This window comes from Mirounga leonina, unplaced genomic scaffold, assembly GCF_011800145.1.
Source record: "Mirounga leonina isolate KUSES-001 unplaced genomic scaffold, KU_Mleo_1.0 Mir_115, whole genome shotgun sequence".
Taxonomy (NCBI): domain Eukaryota; kingdom Metazoa; phylum Chordata; class Mammalia; order Carnivora; family Phocidae; genus Mirounga; species Mirounga leonina.
The window spans coordinates 29,560,608-29,578,900 of record NW_023270268.1 but is presented as its reverse complement, the minus strand read 5'-3'; the positions used below and the strand labels follow the sequence as shown (position 1 = coordinate 29,578,900).

At 38.5% G+C, this 18,293-nt stretch overlaps 1 protein-coding gene across 9 annotated transcripts in view; it reads right to left on the bottom strand.

The window, feature by feature from the left end:
* Positions 1–18,293, bottom strand: part of TMEM108 (transmembrane protein 108) — a 647,919-nt gene that overhangs the window by 156,480 nt on the left and 473,146 nt on the right. For 4 of the 9 annotated variants that reach the window (XM_034994838.1, XM_034994874.1, XM_034994883.1 and 1 more), the window contains 2 exons: positions 14,369–14,510; positions 12,361–12,446 (listed from right to left, as the gene is read on the bottom strand). In XM_034994838.1, the coding sequence (XP_034850729.1) occupies positions 12,361–12,400 (40 nt within the window). In that variant the 5' untranslated portion in view covers positions 12,401–12,446; positions 14,369–14,510. Of the gene's footprint in view, positions 1–12,360; positions 12,447–14,368; positions 14,511–18,293 lie in introns of those variants that run through there. The other 5 variants (XM_034994829.1, XM_034994867.1, XM_034994847.1 and 2 more) reach the window with 5 other exon arrangements.

The following is an 18,293-nucleotide window of genomic DNA, read 5'->3' as shown; positions in this document are numbered from 1 at the left end:
GCCTCTCTCTCTACTAGCCTGGGAGTTCTTGGAGGGAAGGGTTCATGTCCTTTCATTTCCTGTGCATAGCATGATTCCTGGCATATAGTAGGTTCTTTATAAAAATGACTTGAAAGAAAATGAAAACAGAAGGGTACCAAATGTTCTAGTGCCACCCAGGGGTTGTACATAAGGAATTAAAGTAGGAAAGTATCCTAAGGATTCTTTTCATATAGCTTGTTCATTTGGGAAGATCTCTACTAGCAAACTGTGATTTGAGGATTTGAGATCATTTTCCCCGTGACAAACTTTAGCTTTTGTCTACTCATCAGGCACCCTGGCTATCTGGGAATCTGTACCCTGGATATCTCAATTAGAGTTACTCTGCTAATGTTCTTAGCAGAGAAAAACTGTCACTTGGTAATTAACTTAGAGCCATGACCAAAGACTGTGACATCTGATGTTTCAGTGTATAACACTGACCCTTGTTCTTCTCCCAAGAGATCCACACACCATGAAGTAGTTTCCTTTCGGGTTGCTGCTGGAATCAGTTCACAGCACAATATCCAGGCCTCCTAGACAAATATAGGAAGACTGTGAGAAATAACATCTCTACTTCCTGCATCATTAAACTTCCTTGTAACTAAGGGAGATGCAGTGCTGCCAGGCTAGGATTGAAGCAGAGGTCAGAGTGTGATGGCATACAGAAGGAGTAGGGAATCTCAAAACACTATTCTAAGGAGTGATGATCCTTATTTCAGGGCCTTGCAGAGAATGAGGAAAAAAAAAAAGCCTTCCTGTACAGATAAACTTTGGATGCCTCCAGGGGCATAGGTGCAACTTGCAGCTCACTTAATAGCAGCTACCTGGGTGGGGCTGCTCTGGAGTCACACCCTCTGCTCTGTGTGATTCTCTTTGAGCTTTGAGAGAGGTACACATATGTGCACTCTGCTGTGTTCAACCCTGGACTACATGTTCTCTGTGGACACTGGGAGAATCCCCTGATTTTGCCCTTCTAGAACAAATCAGAATAAAACAACTTTATTTTCAAAGTCTTAAAAGGATTCAGCAAGTCCTATTTCTTAACATGATGGTCAAGAAATTGGTGGTCTAGAAGCAATCCTTTATCCTGGCACAAGGCCCTGATGTTCTGCCTCAGTGGGCCTCACATGCCAGGCTCTGTACCACAGGGCTGATGCAGGGCAGGAAGGGCTAAACAACTTCAAAACTAGTCGCCTGGTACAGCAAATATAAACCTCTGCAGCCACTAGCATCTGTGGCATTGAGCAGTTGACGTGTTGTTAGTGTAACTGAGGAGCTGAATTTTAAAATTTAATTTTAACTAATTTAAATGTAAAAACTGACAAATAATTCAGTTATTAGAAAAATTTTAAGCATTGAATCTAATTTTTTAACTGTAAATTTTGTGAAATAAAAATGCAAATCAAGTACTTCTGACAAAATGCAGTGTCCAAATTGAGATGTGCTGTAAGTGCAAATTATACACAGGAAAAAAAGACCTTTGAAAAAAAGACCTGGTATGAAAAAAAAAAAGAAAGCAAATACTTCATTAATAATTTTTTATACTGACTACATGTTGAAATGAAAACGTTTTGGATATATTGGGTTAAATAAAGTGTATTATTAAAATTAATTTCACCAACTTTGTTTTGCTTTCGGAAAAATCTACTCGAAAATCTAAAATTGTGGCTTGTGTTCTAGGTCTATGGAACAGTGCTGATCTAGACCACAATTTCAATCCTCTCTACATGGAGTCTCACTTGACAATATAAACCACCCATGAAACCTACCCATTGTTCCTCTGTCCAGTCCATTCTATTTTAATGGCATGTTTGCTGGGGGTCTTCCATGTGATCGGCACTGTTCTATGCTGGGAATACAGCATGTTGGCTCTTAGCGGATATTCCAAATAGAGATGTAAACAATAACAAATAAAGTGCAAAAAGCCCCATCAGCCAACTCCATTGCTATGCAGAACTTAAACTAGGATAATGTAACGGAGAGAGACAGGTTATGAGGAAGTTGCTGCTGGGAGGAAGTCTGAACAGCAAGGAGCCAGGCATGACAGGGGAGGGGGAATGGCCCATTAAAGGCCCCAAGCAAGGAATAAGTTGGAATACTCGAGGAAGGAAAACAAAATTAGTGGGACTGGAGTACGGGGGTGGAAGGTGGTAAGAAAGGAGATCCTAGAATGAGCACTGCACCAGGAGTCTGTGAAGCCATGTTAAAGCCTCTGCCCTCACATCAACTAGGTTTAGATCTTGGACAAGTTATCCTCTTAAGATAGCACTAGTTTCCTCATCTGTTAAATGGGGTGGCAATTACTAAAGGAACTTGCTTTCAATTCTGAAAACATATGATTTTATGATTTTTCCATATATCCTATTTTTTAAAAAAGGTTTATTTATTCGAGAGAGTGCGAGAGAGCACAAGCAGGGTGGAGAGGTAGAGGGAGAAGCAGACTCCCCGTTTAGCAGGGAGCCTGATGTGGGGCTCAATCCCAGGGCTCTGGGATCTTGACCTGAGCCAAAGGCAGATGCTTAACCAACAGAGCCACCCAGGCGCACCTTTCCATATATTCTAAAGAATAAAAATCCTGTCTTGGAAAAATGAAAGAAAGGAAGCAAATGGAAATATCCTGACCTTTAATTCCTTTCACGATTTAGCAATTGCTTATATGATGCCTTCCCTTCTTCTTCCCCTTCCCGTTCTATTTTTTTTTTTTTATTTTAAAGAAAATGAAAATCATTTGATATTTACCCAACTCATTCTCATACAGTATCAAAGGGTAAACTCCTTGTCTAAGGGCTCCTTGTCTAAGAACTCCTTGTCTAAAGGCTCAAGGTCTGCTTCTAAGGAGCCCAATCCAAGACACTCAACAAAAGATAAATGAATGTCCTGACAGTATCAGATAAACTTTTTGAGTGAAATACGGGACATTTTTTCCCCCTATGGAATTTTTATAGCTAAGCTATTTAAATAAGAATTAGATTTTTTTAGCTCAATTGTTTTATGTTTACTACAGGTTAAAATAACAATAAGATATCAATGAAATAATGTGACTGTATTTGTCTGAGCCTCCTTTTCTACCTGCAGGGCTTCTCCTATGCCATGGTGAGTTGCTTAGATGAGACCTCATGTGTTCAGACAAGAAAGCTGTCCAGCCACTCAAACTTCCTTTTAAGCTGGCACCTACCAACCGTGGGGGGCTGTCCATGCCTCCAGGCCAGAGTTGGAATCTTAATAATTACCATTCCAGCCCAACCTGGAACTTCCAACCCTCCCCATTTTTATTCATCTCTTGCTGCAACCTGGGAAACCAGGGATGACTTAGCAGGTACTCAGGTCATGGTCCTTTACCTAGGTCACTCTTGGACCCTTGTTTCTCTACCTTTAGGGGAAAGTGGGCACATTCTCATTTCTTCAGCTAAGCAAGGAATTTCTAAGTAAACGATAGCATCTTTTTTTTTTTTTTTCTAAGTCTCAGGGGGCTCTGGTACTCTCTCCAATGTCCTCCTATAATTAGCAAGCCTCACAGCAGCTTGCATGTACCCTGAGCTCTATCCTGTGGGGAGACAGTTGTTTGACTTTGAGAGAACATCTCAGGGAAATCATTAAAGCACTTATACTCATTGTTAAACAGACTCACTGAAGACAGGACACAGGAATCTCATTCTTGCCTCTTCTCATCAAACACAGCACAATTATGTACCCAGCACTAGCATTCACTGGCAAGGTCAGAAGCACACCCTGTGCAGCAACTACATATGGACATGGGAATCACATCTAGAGCTGTTCCTGCCCTGAGGGCTCACCATCAATGTGCACCTCATGTCCTCAGAAGCATACAGCCCTACAGTACATGGTCCATGCAAAACTGTCCTGGGAGCTTTTACAACAGCTCAAACCACTGTGTGTGTGTGTATGTGTGTGTGGGGGGGGGCTTTTATACCAGCTCAAGCCACTGTGTGTGTGTGTGTGTGTGTGTGTTTTAAACACTCAGCCCTTTACTACCAACTACAGTCCTCTCTTGCCCTCCCATTATGGTAAAACTTCTCCAAAAAGCTGTATAAACACAATAGTTCATTTCTTCATACCTTACTCGCTCCTGGACCCACAACCACCACCTGCTGAGTACCTGTTTTGAACTGGGCAATTTGTTAAGTGCTCCATATACTTAAATTAACAACTCTATGAAGTACAGCAATTATTACGGTATAGTCTGTTGAAGGATGGTCTCTCAGAAGTTATGCCTATATCTTAGCCCTGAAACCTGTGAATAGGACCTTATTTGGAAAAAAAGGGTCATTTGCAGATATAATTAAGTCAAGGATCTTGAGAAGAGATCATGCTGGATTATCCAGGTGGGCCTGAATCCAACGACAAGTGTCCTTTTAAGAGACACAAGGAAGAGGGGAAGGCCATGAGAAGACAGAAGCAGAGTTTGCAGTGACACAGTCACAAACCAAAGAACATCTTGGAGCCCCCAGAACGGAAGCGTCAAGGAAGTGTTCTCCCTTGGAGCCTCTGAAGGAATTATGGCTCTGCTGACACCTTGAGCTCTAACTTCTGGCCTCCAGAACTCCGAGAGGAAAAAAAATCTGTTGTTTTAAGCCACCAAGTCTGTGGCAACTTGTTATGGCAGTCACAGTTTCATAGATGGGAAAACTGATGAAGATGCTCAGGAAGCAAATGAATAGTGAGACTGGCCACAGCTCACAGGGCGCCCTGAATGGTACTGTGCTACAGTCAGAGCAAAGGCAAGGAACTTACTTTGTGAGGAGCTGTTAGGATGCCTGCAACAGATAAAGGATTTATCCTCTTGAGAAGAAAGGCTCAAAAACTTCTGAGGGAGAAGAACAAAGAGAAGAGAGTCTGTCTGGTGACGGAAACAACCCAAAGAAAAGGAAGGGGAAGGGGTGAACAGGAGGGGGAGATATGAAAGACAGCACTGCAAGGGCAATGTGTCTTAGGTTTTGGGAGCTTCTTGGATTCTAGCCTGAGAGTCTCTAGTATCCATCACATTTGTAAAGGCAATGGTTACACGTTTCAGAAAACTTTCAGATTAGATTTGCTACAAAGCAAACATAAAGTTGCTAAAAAAAAAAAAATCCCTTTTCTTCACTTAAAAAATTCTGCTCAAACTTCTCTTATTCAGAACAATTTTCCAGAATTTTGCCAGATCCTGATAAGCTAGAAAATCCCCTGTTAAAACAGCCCCCACTAATGAGGCTATGTGCATTAACGAAAATTCCACTGAGTTGGAATCCGGGTGAGGACATGCTAGACTGTCTTTCACATTTCTTTTTTAAAAATTTTAAACAGGATTTGCTAAACAATGGTACAATATAACAACAAAAGAAACAAGTTATTTAAAGACAGTACTAACATGGCAACCCACATTTAGAAATTTTGCAATTTATGAAATGTTTTTATACCTTTCTCATTTAGCTCTCACAATAATCATCAAGGTAGATATTATTATACTCCATCATCTGTGTATTACAGTTAAGGAAAGTGAAGTGGCTCTGGAAGGTTAAGTACTCTATGCAAAGTCCCATAATTAGTAAGAGAATTGAGAGCTCAAAGTATATCCTTTAAATCCAAATCTTATGCTCTCTCCCACCATATGTTTTAGCAAAACTGTTTCCATATAGAAAGCTGAATTTACTCATGAAGAGTTAACATTTAAATTTGCATAAAGCAAGAGTTGTTTTAAGTGTGAGCATGACTTCCCTCATCTACATTCCTGCCAGCCATGTAGTAGAAAGTACTTGGAAAAAAAATAAAAATAAAGTACTCAAAAGTCAAAAATTGTCTCTTTAAAATATTTTATTCCTCAGTCTTCACTGGAATTGCTTCCAATGAGAAGGTTTTAGTAAGGTATGTTTAATCTGCATAAGAGAGTTTATTGACTTACAGAAATTTAAAAATCACAACTTAAAATAAAAAAGACATTAAATCAACATGACATCTATAAGGACCCAGTATGCCTAACTTCCTGGGTTAATGTCACATTTGAAAATGTCACTTCTTCAATTTTTCTGTGTGAATGACGTTTCCTTCAGAACCAAAGAAACCAGTTCTCCCTAGGGAACATTTGCAAATTTTTTCATAATGAAAAAAAAAAATCCAACCTCAAATTCTTGATTTGCAAAAGAATTATCCAGCATGAAGTGGGGAAGAAACAGTCTTATAAAATCAAGTTCTAAAATGGACTCACTGTAGTAAATAGAGCCAAGGGCCACTCTTGTGTTTTTCCTTTGCTTTATTTCTAATCCTAGCTAGTCCATTCTTTGTGCCCTTGTTATTGCTAAAACAGAGTAAAAACTAACTTCCAGTGTATCCTGAAGAGTAACACAAAACTTCAAATTCTAACACTTTCTAATTTTACAACACTGTGATTCTGCTTGTTCCCTCCCTGACATCTCTCTTGCTCTTCCTTCCTAACTCACCCTGGTTTTGTTCCAAGATCTTTTTCACCACTATGCAGCTCAAGGGATAACAGGGAAGCTGAAAGCTTCTTTCTGCTCCAAGATAGCCTTTCGTAAGTCTAAGACGATGATTTTCAAAGTGTGGTCCCAGGACGAAAGTTTTGGCATCACTGGAAATTTAGAAATGCAAATTACTGTCCCTAACCCACATCCACTGAATCAGAAACTCTGGGGGTGGGTCCCAGCAATCTGTTTAAACAAGTCTTCAGGTGATGCTGTTGCATGACTAAGTTTAAAACCATTTCTCTAAGCCAGTGATTCTCAACCCTGGTTGTGTATTAGAATTGTCTAATGCCCAGTCACCACACTCCCCACTCCCCCCTCTAAAGATTCTGATTTAAGTGATGTAGGGTAGGGTTTGGGAAAGGGGATTTGTTAAAAGCTTTCTAGGTGATTCTAATGTAAAGTCAGGTTTGAGAAACACTGATGAAAACCAATCAGAATAATCCAGCCTAAAATACTGTACTGCAGTTTTGATGAAACGGATTCCTCCATTTCCATAACGCTGACTGAACACCAAATATGTCATTACCATTATTATAGCCTCTGGTGGTAGCATGAGAGAAATGCAGGCTGATAAACTGCTCTTAGTTACTAAATAGGACATGCTTTTATTTCCTCAAGAGCAAAGTCTTTAGTAGCCTCAAGAGTGAGATTTGCAAGGAGTGGTGGACAGACAATCCAACAGCTATTGGCAGTGAAGGCACACTCAACTACTATGTTTTGTAAGGGAAGGGGTGAAAATCATTTGGAAAAGAATTTGTGGTAAACCAGGATCTCAAGCCAAACAGTCTTTTTTTTTTTTTTTTTTAATTTGAGAGAGAGAATGAAATAGAGAGCATGAGAGGAGGGAGGTTCAGAGAGAGAAGCAGACTCCCTGCCGAGCAGGGAGCCCCATGCGGGACTCGATCCTGGGACTCCAGGATCATGACCTGAGCTGAAGGCAGTCGCTTAACCAACTGAGCCACCCAGGCACCCTCAAGCCAAGCAGTCTTAATCCAGAATCCAAGCCCTTAATCATGGCTGCCACACTGTTACTTTCTGTGGAGGTTATGAACAAGCAGTGTAAAAGGCAAGGGAAGACACCTTCAATGGCGTGGAGGAGACGAAGATTCATTTCCTATGCATTCATAATGCAATATGTTTCTAACATCTAGAAGAGCCTAAGTTTCTGGAGTCAATACTTGTTTGGACCTACACTGACCTGAATTTATTATTTATATCAACTCTCCCTCCTCAATCTCAGGGAAAAATTTCCTCTCACTTATCAGGAGAAACAAACCATGAAGACAGAATACATGAGCCAACTTCAGTTAGTCCAGTATATGCAGAGCATGCAACAGCAAGCAAGATGCATTAATAATAATACAGAGCATGATTTAAGAAATATAAATGTCTGAGCATAAAGCAACACTTAACTAGCTAAATAATCACTCCTTAACTCTAAGTATCCAAACAACTTTGGTTTGAATAGATATTGATATATAAAAACTTACTTTCATAAGCTCATAATAATTATTTTAGTCTTCTTAACGAAAAAGTAGCACAGTCCATAGCACCTAGGAAGAGATCAAATCTGCTAACTCAGGACTCAGTGCCTCCCTGCAGTGTCATGTTCTTAAAGGTTTGTGATGATGTTTCTTACCTTCCATTATTATTTCTTTTAATTAAAAAACTGTGATACAGCTTGGGAAAAGCAGTCTTTGATCATGTCAACTCCTTCCTCTGTAGAATGGGATTAATGATAATTAATGTCCCACTTGCTTTGATATTCTGAGGTATTCCGAGGATCAAATTCTGTGAAAATGTTTTGTGAACCAGAAAGTCCTATGTAAATGTTACAGTAGAGCTCCTGGTTTGGTTGTACCCCTCTCTTCTAGACAGAAGGCCCAATAAGAAAACTTCTATGTGCTGTGTTATCTCACTCAACACTATCTTATGATAGTGGGTGGTCATATTCCACTTTACATATGAGGTGCATGGAGGTAAAGTAATTTATCTAATGTAAGCTACATACTCAGTGGTAGGGCTAGGATTTGAACCCAGGTCTGCAGCTCAGAAACCCAGGTATTCTTTGCACTAGCTTCACACCTACTTTATGGTGTAAAAAAAGAAAAATGAATGCAGTATTTGTTTTTTTTACAGAACTGTGGAGGTTCTCATCACCACCCTCATCCTCGTTTTCATTTGTTCCAAAGTATCAATATAAAATACGTTAAACTTTCCCAAAGGGCTAAAACTGGCAGGATGAAACACTCAGTGCTATACTGTGGAATGGAGCCCAAGAAATAAAACAAATTAGACACAGTCAATTGTTATAAAAGTAAAATAAAACCTCAATTTCCCTGCCTGCCAAAGACTGCATCCCTTACCCCCTATCAGACACAAATAGCCCCAGTGACAACTGGTTGTGATGCAGTAATCCAGAGAGAGAGAGAGCCTGGATTTCTTGATTTCTTTCTCTCTCTCTCTCTTTCTTTTTCTTTCTTTCCTCCCACCCTCCCTCCCGTCCTTCCTTTTAGCTTCGCCTGACATCACTAATAGGATGCAAACTTTATCAATCATGGGTTAGAACCACTCATAACTAGCCACAGGGACAGCAGAGGTGCCACACACTGATTTTTTCTGTGTGTGGTGGAGGCACCAGGCAGGATGGAAAAAATGGGCATGAACAAAGAGGTCAGAGAGACCTGGGTATGAATTTCAACTCCATCACTCACTACGCAGTCACCATGGGCCAGTCCTTAACTTACTCATCCGTTAACACTTCTTCATCTTGAAGCATTTGCCTCTGGAATGAATGAGATGATATAGGTAAGCTGATAAGCAGATGTCTGTGAACACAGTTGGCACTCAAGAGTGAGCAGACTCTCTGATGATAAAGACAACTCATGAACTCACTCATGTCCATTAGTAAGTGCTTTTTCATTTTTTTTTTTTTTTTAACAAATTCTGTAGTAGACTAAAGAGGACTATAAATTCTTACTATTCTTCCCTTTGAGAGTTGGAGTCCAATACCTCTCCCCTTGAGTAAGGGATGGTCTTAATGACTCCTTTGGCCAATACAGTGTGACTGAAGTATGGCTCTTGGGTTTCCCAGCCTAATTCATAACAAGACTTGTAGGTTTTGCCCTGGCCTCATAGCTGTGAGCTGCCATGTAATAAGTCTGACTACCCTGAAGCCACTATGCTGTGAAGAAGAAGCCCTACTTAGTCACGTGAAAAGGCCTCAGGGAAAAAAGATGTTGGGTGGGCCCCAGGCTAGTCCAGCCTCCAGGACACTCTACCAGGTTTTCCCCCCAAATTAAAAACATAAATTTTCTGAGTTACATAAGGTAACATAGTAAGTTTATATTGACCCTGTAGTTCTCAAGTCTGTTTCAGACACTGAAAAAATAACATACTGTTTGTGGACAGCTTTAATCCAACTGTAACTTAATAATAATTGGCTGAGGAAAGACATATACCAGCTCTTGAGTGCCTATGTGTGCCAGAATTTAAGTTAGCTTGGGTTTTACCAAATATCCAATTCTCTTAAGAAAAAAATGCTATACATAACAAGCCCTCATCTCTATGAAATTGTGAAAAACATTCTCTGAAGTCAGACTAATTGACCCAGTGCCCCAGTGCTTGACCCTCCCAGCTCTACAAATCTGGACTCCCACAGCCAGCTACCTTGTAACCAGGGTTGTTTATTAAGAGCCACCACCACCTACCTCCTAACTAGCTGGAATCTACCTACACTGGGCTGCTTGCATTTCCAGGCAAGCCTGAAAACAATGAAACTGTTAAGACAAAGTTGATTTCTGCAGATATCTAGTTAATGTTTGAGGAGAACCCCTTCAGTTTTCACACATGCTCCACTTGGGAGGATGGGCCTCATTAGCATAAGACTTGATCTCTGACTCATGGAATACTTAACTGAAGCCTTTCAAATCATATACGACCGTATAACATTACGCAAACTTCAGGGCATACAATCAGCATAGGTGAACTCAACATTTTGCTGCTTTCCAAATCTACTAAGCTCTCTTTCATTTCCTGTTTCTTCCTCCTGCAAAACCTGCTTCCCCTTCTGGGGTGGGGTGGGGTGGGGTGGGGTGGGGTGTGTGTGTGTGTGTGTGTAATCCTATTTAACTTTCAAATGTCCACTCTCCCATCAAGGCAGAGTTAATTATTCTGTGATGACATTGCTTCTTCAATCTATAAAATCTTTTTTCTAACAAGCAAGTTTACCATTTAAAAAAAGGCAACAGATACAGATGTAGTGAAAAGAAGGGCCACATGCACCCCAATGTTTATAGCAGCAACATCCACAATAGCCAAACTGTGAAAGGAGCTGAGATGCCCTTCAACAGATGAATGGATAAAGAAGATGTGGTCCATATATACAATGGAATATTACTCAGCCATCAAGAAAGGATAAATACCCACCATTTGCATCAACATGGATGGAGGTGAAGGAGATTATGCTAAGTGAAATAAGTCAAGCAGAGAAAGTCAATTATCATACGGTTTCACTTATTTGTGGAACATAAGGAATAGCAAGGAGGACATTAGGAAAAGGAAGGGGAAAATGAAGCGGGGGAAACCAGAGCGGGAGATGAACCATGAGAGACTATGGACTCCGGGAAACAAACTGAGGGTTTCAGAGGGGAGGGGGATGGGGGGATGGGTTAGCCCAGTGATGGGTATTAAGAAGGGCACATATTGCATGGAGCCCTGGGTGTTATACACAAACAATGAATCATGGAATACTACATCAAAAACTAATGATGTACTGTATGGTGACTAAAAAAGGCAACAAACCCACAGTTCTAAAGGATGCATGGAGAAAGAACATGAGAGAGTCAATATAAGTTGGCAATATTTCACCAGGCTGAAAACAGGGTGATGTGATCTGTGTTTCAGGGATTAGAATTCAGTGGCAGAATAAGTTAATTAAAACACCTAACCAAAATGCCTTCTATATGTAAAGTGCTTTGCACTGGGGGTGCAACATAACCTGAACTGATAAATTCTAAGGGGGAACTGGTGATTTGCATCCCAATCTCTTATGTTATTTTCTTGGCAAAAAGTTAAAAAGGAACCATCCAGTCTAGGAAAGATAGATCTTCTGTATACTTCAGCAAGAACCAGACAAGAACCAGACAAACCAGAATGAACTCCAGGTTTCTCCAACTCAATGGCTTTGGTTTAATCTGGAGTGGGCAGTGTCTATTGTCCTAAGTGGATCAACCTGAACATCAAACCCACCAACTGGTATTGGCTTTTACATTCATTCAGTAACAATTCCAATTCCAAAGGCTATACAGTCACTCTGGGGCACCTGGAGATTTGTGGCACAACCCCCAAAACACATGAGCAACATGCATAAAATCATAATCACTTTTCATTCTACCATCAAACCTAAAGAAATCACATTTTTATCACTTGTTATTTAAGGACACACATAACTAAGCAAAACATTCCAAGCCAAAGGCTGTATAGTCACCAAATGGTAATGGGTTCTATGTGACAATATCCACAAAACACAGTCTACCATTCCTTCTCCATGAGGAACCTACAGAAGCTCATACTGGAACCCTTTATTCTGCCACAAAACCAAGAGCAATAATGTTTTTGACACTCATTCTTGAATTAACTATTCTTAACATGCCAATTTAGAATTATTATAAGTCTACATTACAACTGAGGCCCAAACAATAGGATGACTTAATGCTTGATACTTTAAGTACCTAGACGAAGCAGAGGGAAAATTTTCTATTGAGCAAACCCTGGTCTTCCTCCAGAAAATGTTTAAGTTTCTGGCACTGGACAAATAATAACAATGGTATATTCTAAAAGAAATGCGATATCAACTTACTTAACAGTTGGCAATAGAGGGCCTGTAAACTTCTCTTCATGGTATCATCTGGTCCTGCTTGTCCTCCAGTTTATTCATGATTCTGTCTAGGAAATTGGGAAAAGAAAATTGTTACACCTGGCGAACATAAGTCAATTCAACAATCAGAAAGAATTCCACTCAACATGATCCTGGTTGTAAAGCCTAAAATCCCTGACTTTGAAGAGGAAAATCCTTGGAATGGATATACCACAGTCTAATTAGATGTTATATAAATACTAATTGATCAATTGGTTAAAACCTGAAACTATACATATCACTAAAGGAAACTCATGGGCAATCAGACAATGAGTGTCTGACTTAGGAACTTTTGAGGACTTCCAATTAACCTCCCCCTGAATCTCTAGTTTTTAAACAGGAGAAACAAAAAATTTCTAATCTTATTCCTGTTATGGTGTTCAACCAAACAAAACAACCCAAAAAGCTTGACCACACTTGAAGTTGTATTATGTTAAATAACTTTTCCATTATTTTCTCGTTATAAAGCATAATCCAGTATAGAATATTTGGAAAACATAGCTAAACGAAATAGAGATAATATATAAGAAAATACAAAATTACCTCTCTCTGCAGCCTTTCAATGTACACTTCTATTGGTCTATCTCATTTTATCTATTATATTTTTTGTTTGTTTTTAAGTAGGCTCTATGCTCAATGTGGGGCTTGAACTCACCACCCTGAGATCAAAAGTCATATGCTCTACTGGACTGAGCCAGCTAGGCACCCTCTCTATTGTACATTCTAATTTTTCTTCCTAGCAGAAAAATATTCTTGTGTTTATTTTAAATGGCACACAGTATTTCCTTAAGGTAACTTCTCATTAGACTACAACTTACTCAATGATGGAAATTTATAATTTCTTTACATCCTTGCCAATAAATAGCAAATATTTCACCTCATTGTTCTAATTTGCATTTTATAAGTCTATTAATCATTTGTCTTTTTAAAATTTTTAGTTCACATTTGACAAAGATTCCTTTTTTTTGGTCAAAGATTCTTTAGTAAGGCTCCTGAACCTTTTAGTAAGGCTCCTGAACCTTCTCCTAGGTCCATCCATGAACTTCCTTATAAAGCCTAGTTTTAGCAAGAACTAGATTAGCAAACTGCTAAGTCAGTTTGACCAGAACCCTCTACTCGCAATATCTGATCAGGTTCCTTATCCTCCATCAATCCCCAGGTGATAATTACCCTGGCCTGTCTTTAGCAAGAATCTTATTAGGTTAGTTTAGCCAGAACCCTTTACCCCTGATGTTTCCTCTCAGTAATTTTCTATCCACTGACCACCCCCCCACCATCCTTGGCTATAAATGGCCACCTGCCCAAGTTGTATTTGGAGTTGAGCTCAATCTCCCCCACTGTAAAATCCCATTGCATTGTTCCCTATACCTATCCTGATAGTCCTGAATAGAGCCTGACTCACCATCTTTAACAAATGTCACTGAATATCTTTTTCTTTAACACTTTAATGATTCTCTACTGGCATGCTGGGTTATTTTCTCATAATACCTCAAGTGAAACTAATTTATCTTTCAAATGTTTTTATTGAGATATAATTCATGTATTATAAAATTCAGCCTTTGAAGTATACAATTCAGTGGTCACTAGTATTATTCAAGTTGTGTAACCATCATCAGTACCTAATTCCAGAACATTTTTCATCACTCTAAAAAAAAAACAAAAACAGAAACCCCCCCCCAAAACAAAAAACCAACCAAACTAAAAAAACAAAACCCCAAAACTGCTATGTTTATTAGCAGTCATTTCCCTTCTCCCCTCCTCCCAGTCCCTGGCAACCACTGATCAACTATAGATTTGCCCATTCTGTACATTTCACATAAATAATATATAATGTATAGTTTTTCTATATGGCTCTTTTACTTAGCATAATGTTTCTTAGGACCATCCATGTTGTAAATCATGCTTTTCCCCCCTTTTTGTAAGAATTAGAAATACAAACAAACACACTCACACACAGCCATGGTTAGAGAGGCCTTCCTTAGTCCAGGATTACATAAATAGTTGCCTGTATTTTCTTTTGGTATTTCTGGATTTCCTTTAGATTTGTTTCTGGACTTTGTATTATATTTTACATCTGTTTGCTCATTCTTCCACTATAACAAAAAGAGTTTGATTAAATTAAACTCTTGGTAAAGTTAATCCCCCCATTATTACTCTTTTTAAGATTTATCTTGTTCTCTGAATGTTTTTCCCTTAAATTAACTTTATCATTTTATTAAATTCCAGAAAAAATATCATTGGTATTAGAGTTGTACTTATCTTCTACTTGCTTTAAAGACTTGATCTCTTCAAAACCAAGTGTGGTGAGGAGAAAGATAATATTTTAAAAGTTGTAGTTCTGAAGATCAGAAGAATTTAGAGAGAGAGAAGCACTTTTTTGGGGTGTATGCACAATAGCTCAATGACTATGTAAAGCCCCACCCACCACCCTAAGTGTGATCTGGATGAGGAAGAGGTTGAGAAAGACAAAAATTTTTCTCCATTATAAAATAACAGGAGATTTCAGTTCTGACAGGCTAGGAAAGAGGGGTTTAGCAGTCCAGAAATCAGAGGCTGAAGAGATGATACACAAGACATGCTGAGAGACAGAAAAAGAGCAATTCCAAAAGACAGAAATAGGTGGGACCTAAGAATAAAAGATAAAATGAGAAATTCCCCAGGGAGGAATGTATAAACTTTAAACTTTAAAATGTATCAAATTTTTCATTGCTTGTTTTATGCTGTTGTTTTTACTTATACACTACATCTATTCTCCCCCACAATGCTTATCTACCACTAGTACCCCCAAAATCTCAGCAAAAGTCTTATACAAAATAGTCTAATAAGTGGTGCTCAGCTGGGCAGTGACAGAACAGAGACTACGTCTTAAGACAAGGGTGACCAGGAACAGGAAGGGGCCACAGGAGTCATAAGCAATGGTTAGTGGGCATCTATGGAGGACTGAGGACATTGTAAGTGCTCAATTATAAAGCAAGTAAACATATGAATGAATGAATAAATGATTAAGTAACAGGAGAGCAGAGAAATAGTTGTTTATATTGATCAAGGCAAATGTAAGCCCCTTTGTCATCTCTAGAAATGATTAGAGGTTTCTGAAGAAGTCAGATTTTTGACAATACATGCAACAGAACCATTTTATTCACATATCAAAGAAACAACTGAGCTCATAAATCCAGGACACTTGGTATATCTGGCTTACACAGGATTATCCCAACTACAAGCACCATATGGCTTGTATTTATTCAAAATTAATCTTTATTTAGATCTTTTTTGTAGATTTTATAGTTTTGTACTGCTTTTCCTTTACTTGAGTTCTATAGTCTAGTCAGATTCATTCCTAGGCATTTATATATATATACTTGCCACTGTGATGGAATTTCTGCTTCCATTGTATCTTCGAATTACCTCTATATGAAAATGACTCAGTTTTGTATATTCATTTTGTGACCTAACCAAACTCACTTAGTTCTAATGATGGTTTCTCACCTGAGTCTCTCGGGTCAGTTGTTCTGCTTTGGATAGACACAATGGAGAGGCACAATGAGATTCCATCTAAAGCCATTTTTTAACCAGATAGTAGGAAACATTCATTGTATCTGGTCCCTCAGGGAATAACTTAGGACCTCCAAGGATGACAACGAATTTCTGGGATGAAATTCTAAGAAAGTACAGTTTATAGCCAAGAGGTTGAAGAAAAGAAAAATAAGAGAGGATGATGATGAAAATATTTGCCCAAACATGCAGATACAGCGGCATAGATGGGGCCCTCACTGATAACTAGTTCAGAGTAAACAAAGAGGTGCAAGTAACCTGAACCACTCCTTGAAGAAGGTGAGCCTAACAGAATCCTGCCTCTCCCCTCTTTGGCTTAAATGGAACACTTATATCTAGTCCATTGATTCAGGAAGGGACATTTTTCTCTTTCATAGATCACTTAAAATGTTTCAATTAGAAATGTCCCTGTAGCAGGGAAAAAGTAATAAAGAGGCAAATGAAAAGCTCTTATGTGAACTTGAAATGACAAGTTCATAGAGAAAAGGACTAGCCAGGAAATCCTGGAAAACAACATAAAAACATACTCTAAAGCCTCTACATAATCAAAAACTATTTGCTATTAATACATGAATAGACCAAATTATATATGGAAATTTATACGGTAAAGGCAGCATATTAAATCAATAGGCAAAAAAGATGAACTTTTTGAGATAATAGCAGAGTATACAGGAAAAGACAAAATTGTACTAATTCCAAATATGATACACCAGCATAAATTCCAAAGGACCAGACCTTTAAAGGTAAAAAAAAAAAAAAAAAAAAAAAAAAGTATACAAATACTACAATAAAGGGTAAATTCTTCTACTGGGAGTAGAGAAGCTTTGTTAAATCTAAATCAAAGTTTGAAGCAATAAGGAGAATATAAACTTTATTACATAAAAAATTACAAAGTAAAAACTATAATACAAATGAAAATACAAATAATATACAAATAAATGAAAAAAATACAAATGAAAACCTAGAAAAAATGTTCAGCTTATAAAAAGCAAAGAGTTAATATCCCTAAAATTTATTTGTAACCCCCAAATCAATTCTCACAGTGCCTTAGCAATCATTTGCATACATACTCAGAGTGGGGAAAATTTGAATTGCTCAACACACATGTTCCCAGTTGAGGTCAAACAAGGCAGTGCTCTGTCATCACCATCTTCTCCCTCTTCTTGTTTTTAGCTCTCATACTGTGAACAAGTGTCCTTTCCATAGGCTATTTAGTACCATGTTTTTAGCATTTTTTGTACTGTTTTTCTTGTTATCTTTGTTTGAAATGGTCCCCAAGCATTGTGCGAAGCACTGTCTAGTGCTAAGTGCAAAAAGGCATGAGTTATGGTGCTGTTGGCTATAAGTTAAAAACTAATGAATTAATAGTATATATTACATAAGGTATCTAGAAACACTGTTTCTATAAACAAAAACACATATAACCTAAGGTTATTTATGGATCAATTGACAAAAATATGACCTGAGGCTCACAGAAACCTAACCCTTTATTTCCCCTGAGAGCAACAGCTTAGTATTCACTAGTTCAGTATTTGTGAAAACTTTACAGAATATAACTACCATGAACCACGAGAATCAACTGAATTTGAGATGGGCTTTAAAATATTTTGTGAGGCAAAGAATGAAGATGACCAACAATTTAGGTGAATAATAGAGCTGGCACAAAACAGAACAATGGCTCTCCAACGCTTTAGGACCCAGGAAGAGCTGATTAAACTGATGGCCAACACACATTATGGTGCCTTTGGAAAATGAGGGGAGAGAAGAACAGGAGAGTTGACAATATCAACTAACCTCACAGGCCTCCATAAAAGTTTGGTAAGGAGCATACATTTCCATTTTATAGGCAAGGACACAGATACCAAAAATTCTGTCTTTGCTCGAGATCACGCCTATCAGCTGTGAGGACCTTGAACTAGTTTCTATACTCCTCTGATCAGTGGATTTCTTGTTTGTAAATGGGTAAGAACAGTACTTAATATGCTTGCTGCAAAGACTAGACAATGCATGCAAAGCACTTGTCCCTGTGCCTGACACACAACGAGGGCTCAAAGCAAATACCTAATAGCAGAAGGCAGGATAATGACACATTAGGCCACAGCTCACCAACCGTCTCTTAATTGTGCTTTCCCTAAACTAGATATGAACCAAAGACTTTGGAATATCAACCAAATAGTCCCTTTTGTTAGATCCAGTGTCTTATCTAAATTGAATTTAGAATTTACTTTTATGGTGTAAGTTAGACTTTAAGTTGTTATTCATAATTTATACCTTTGTCTTCCTTACAAAGGATCTAAGGAGGCTTACTAATAGATGCAAGTTGT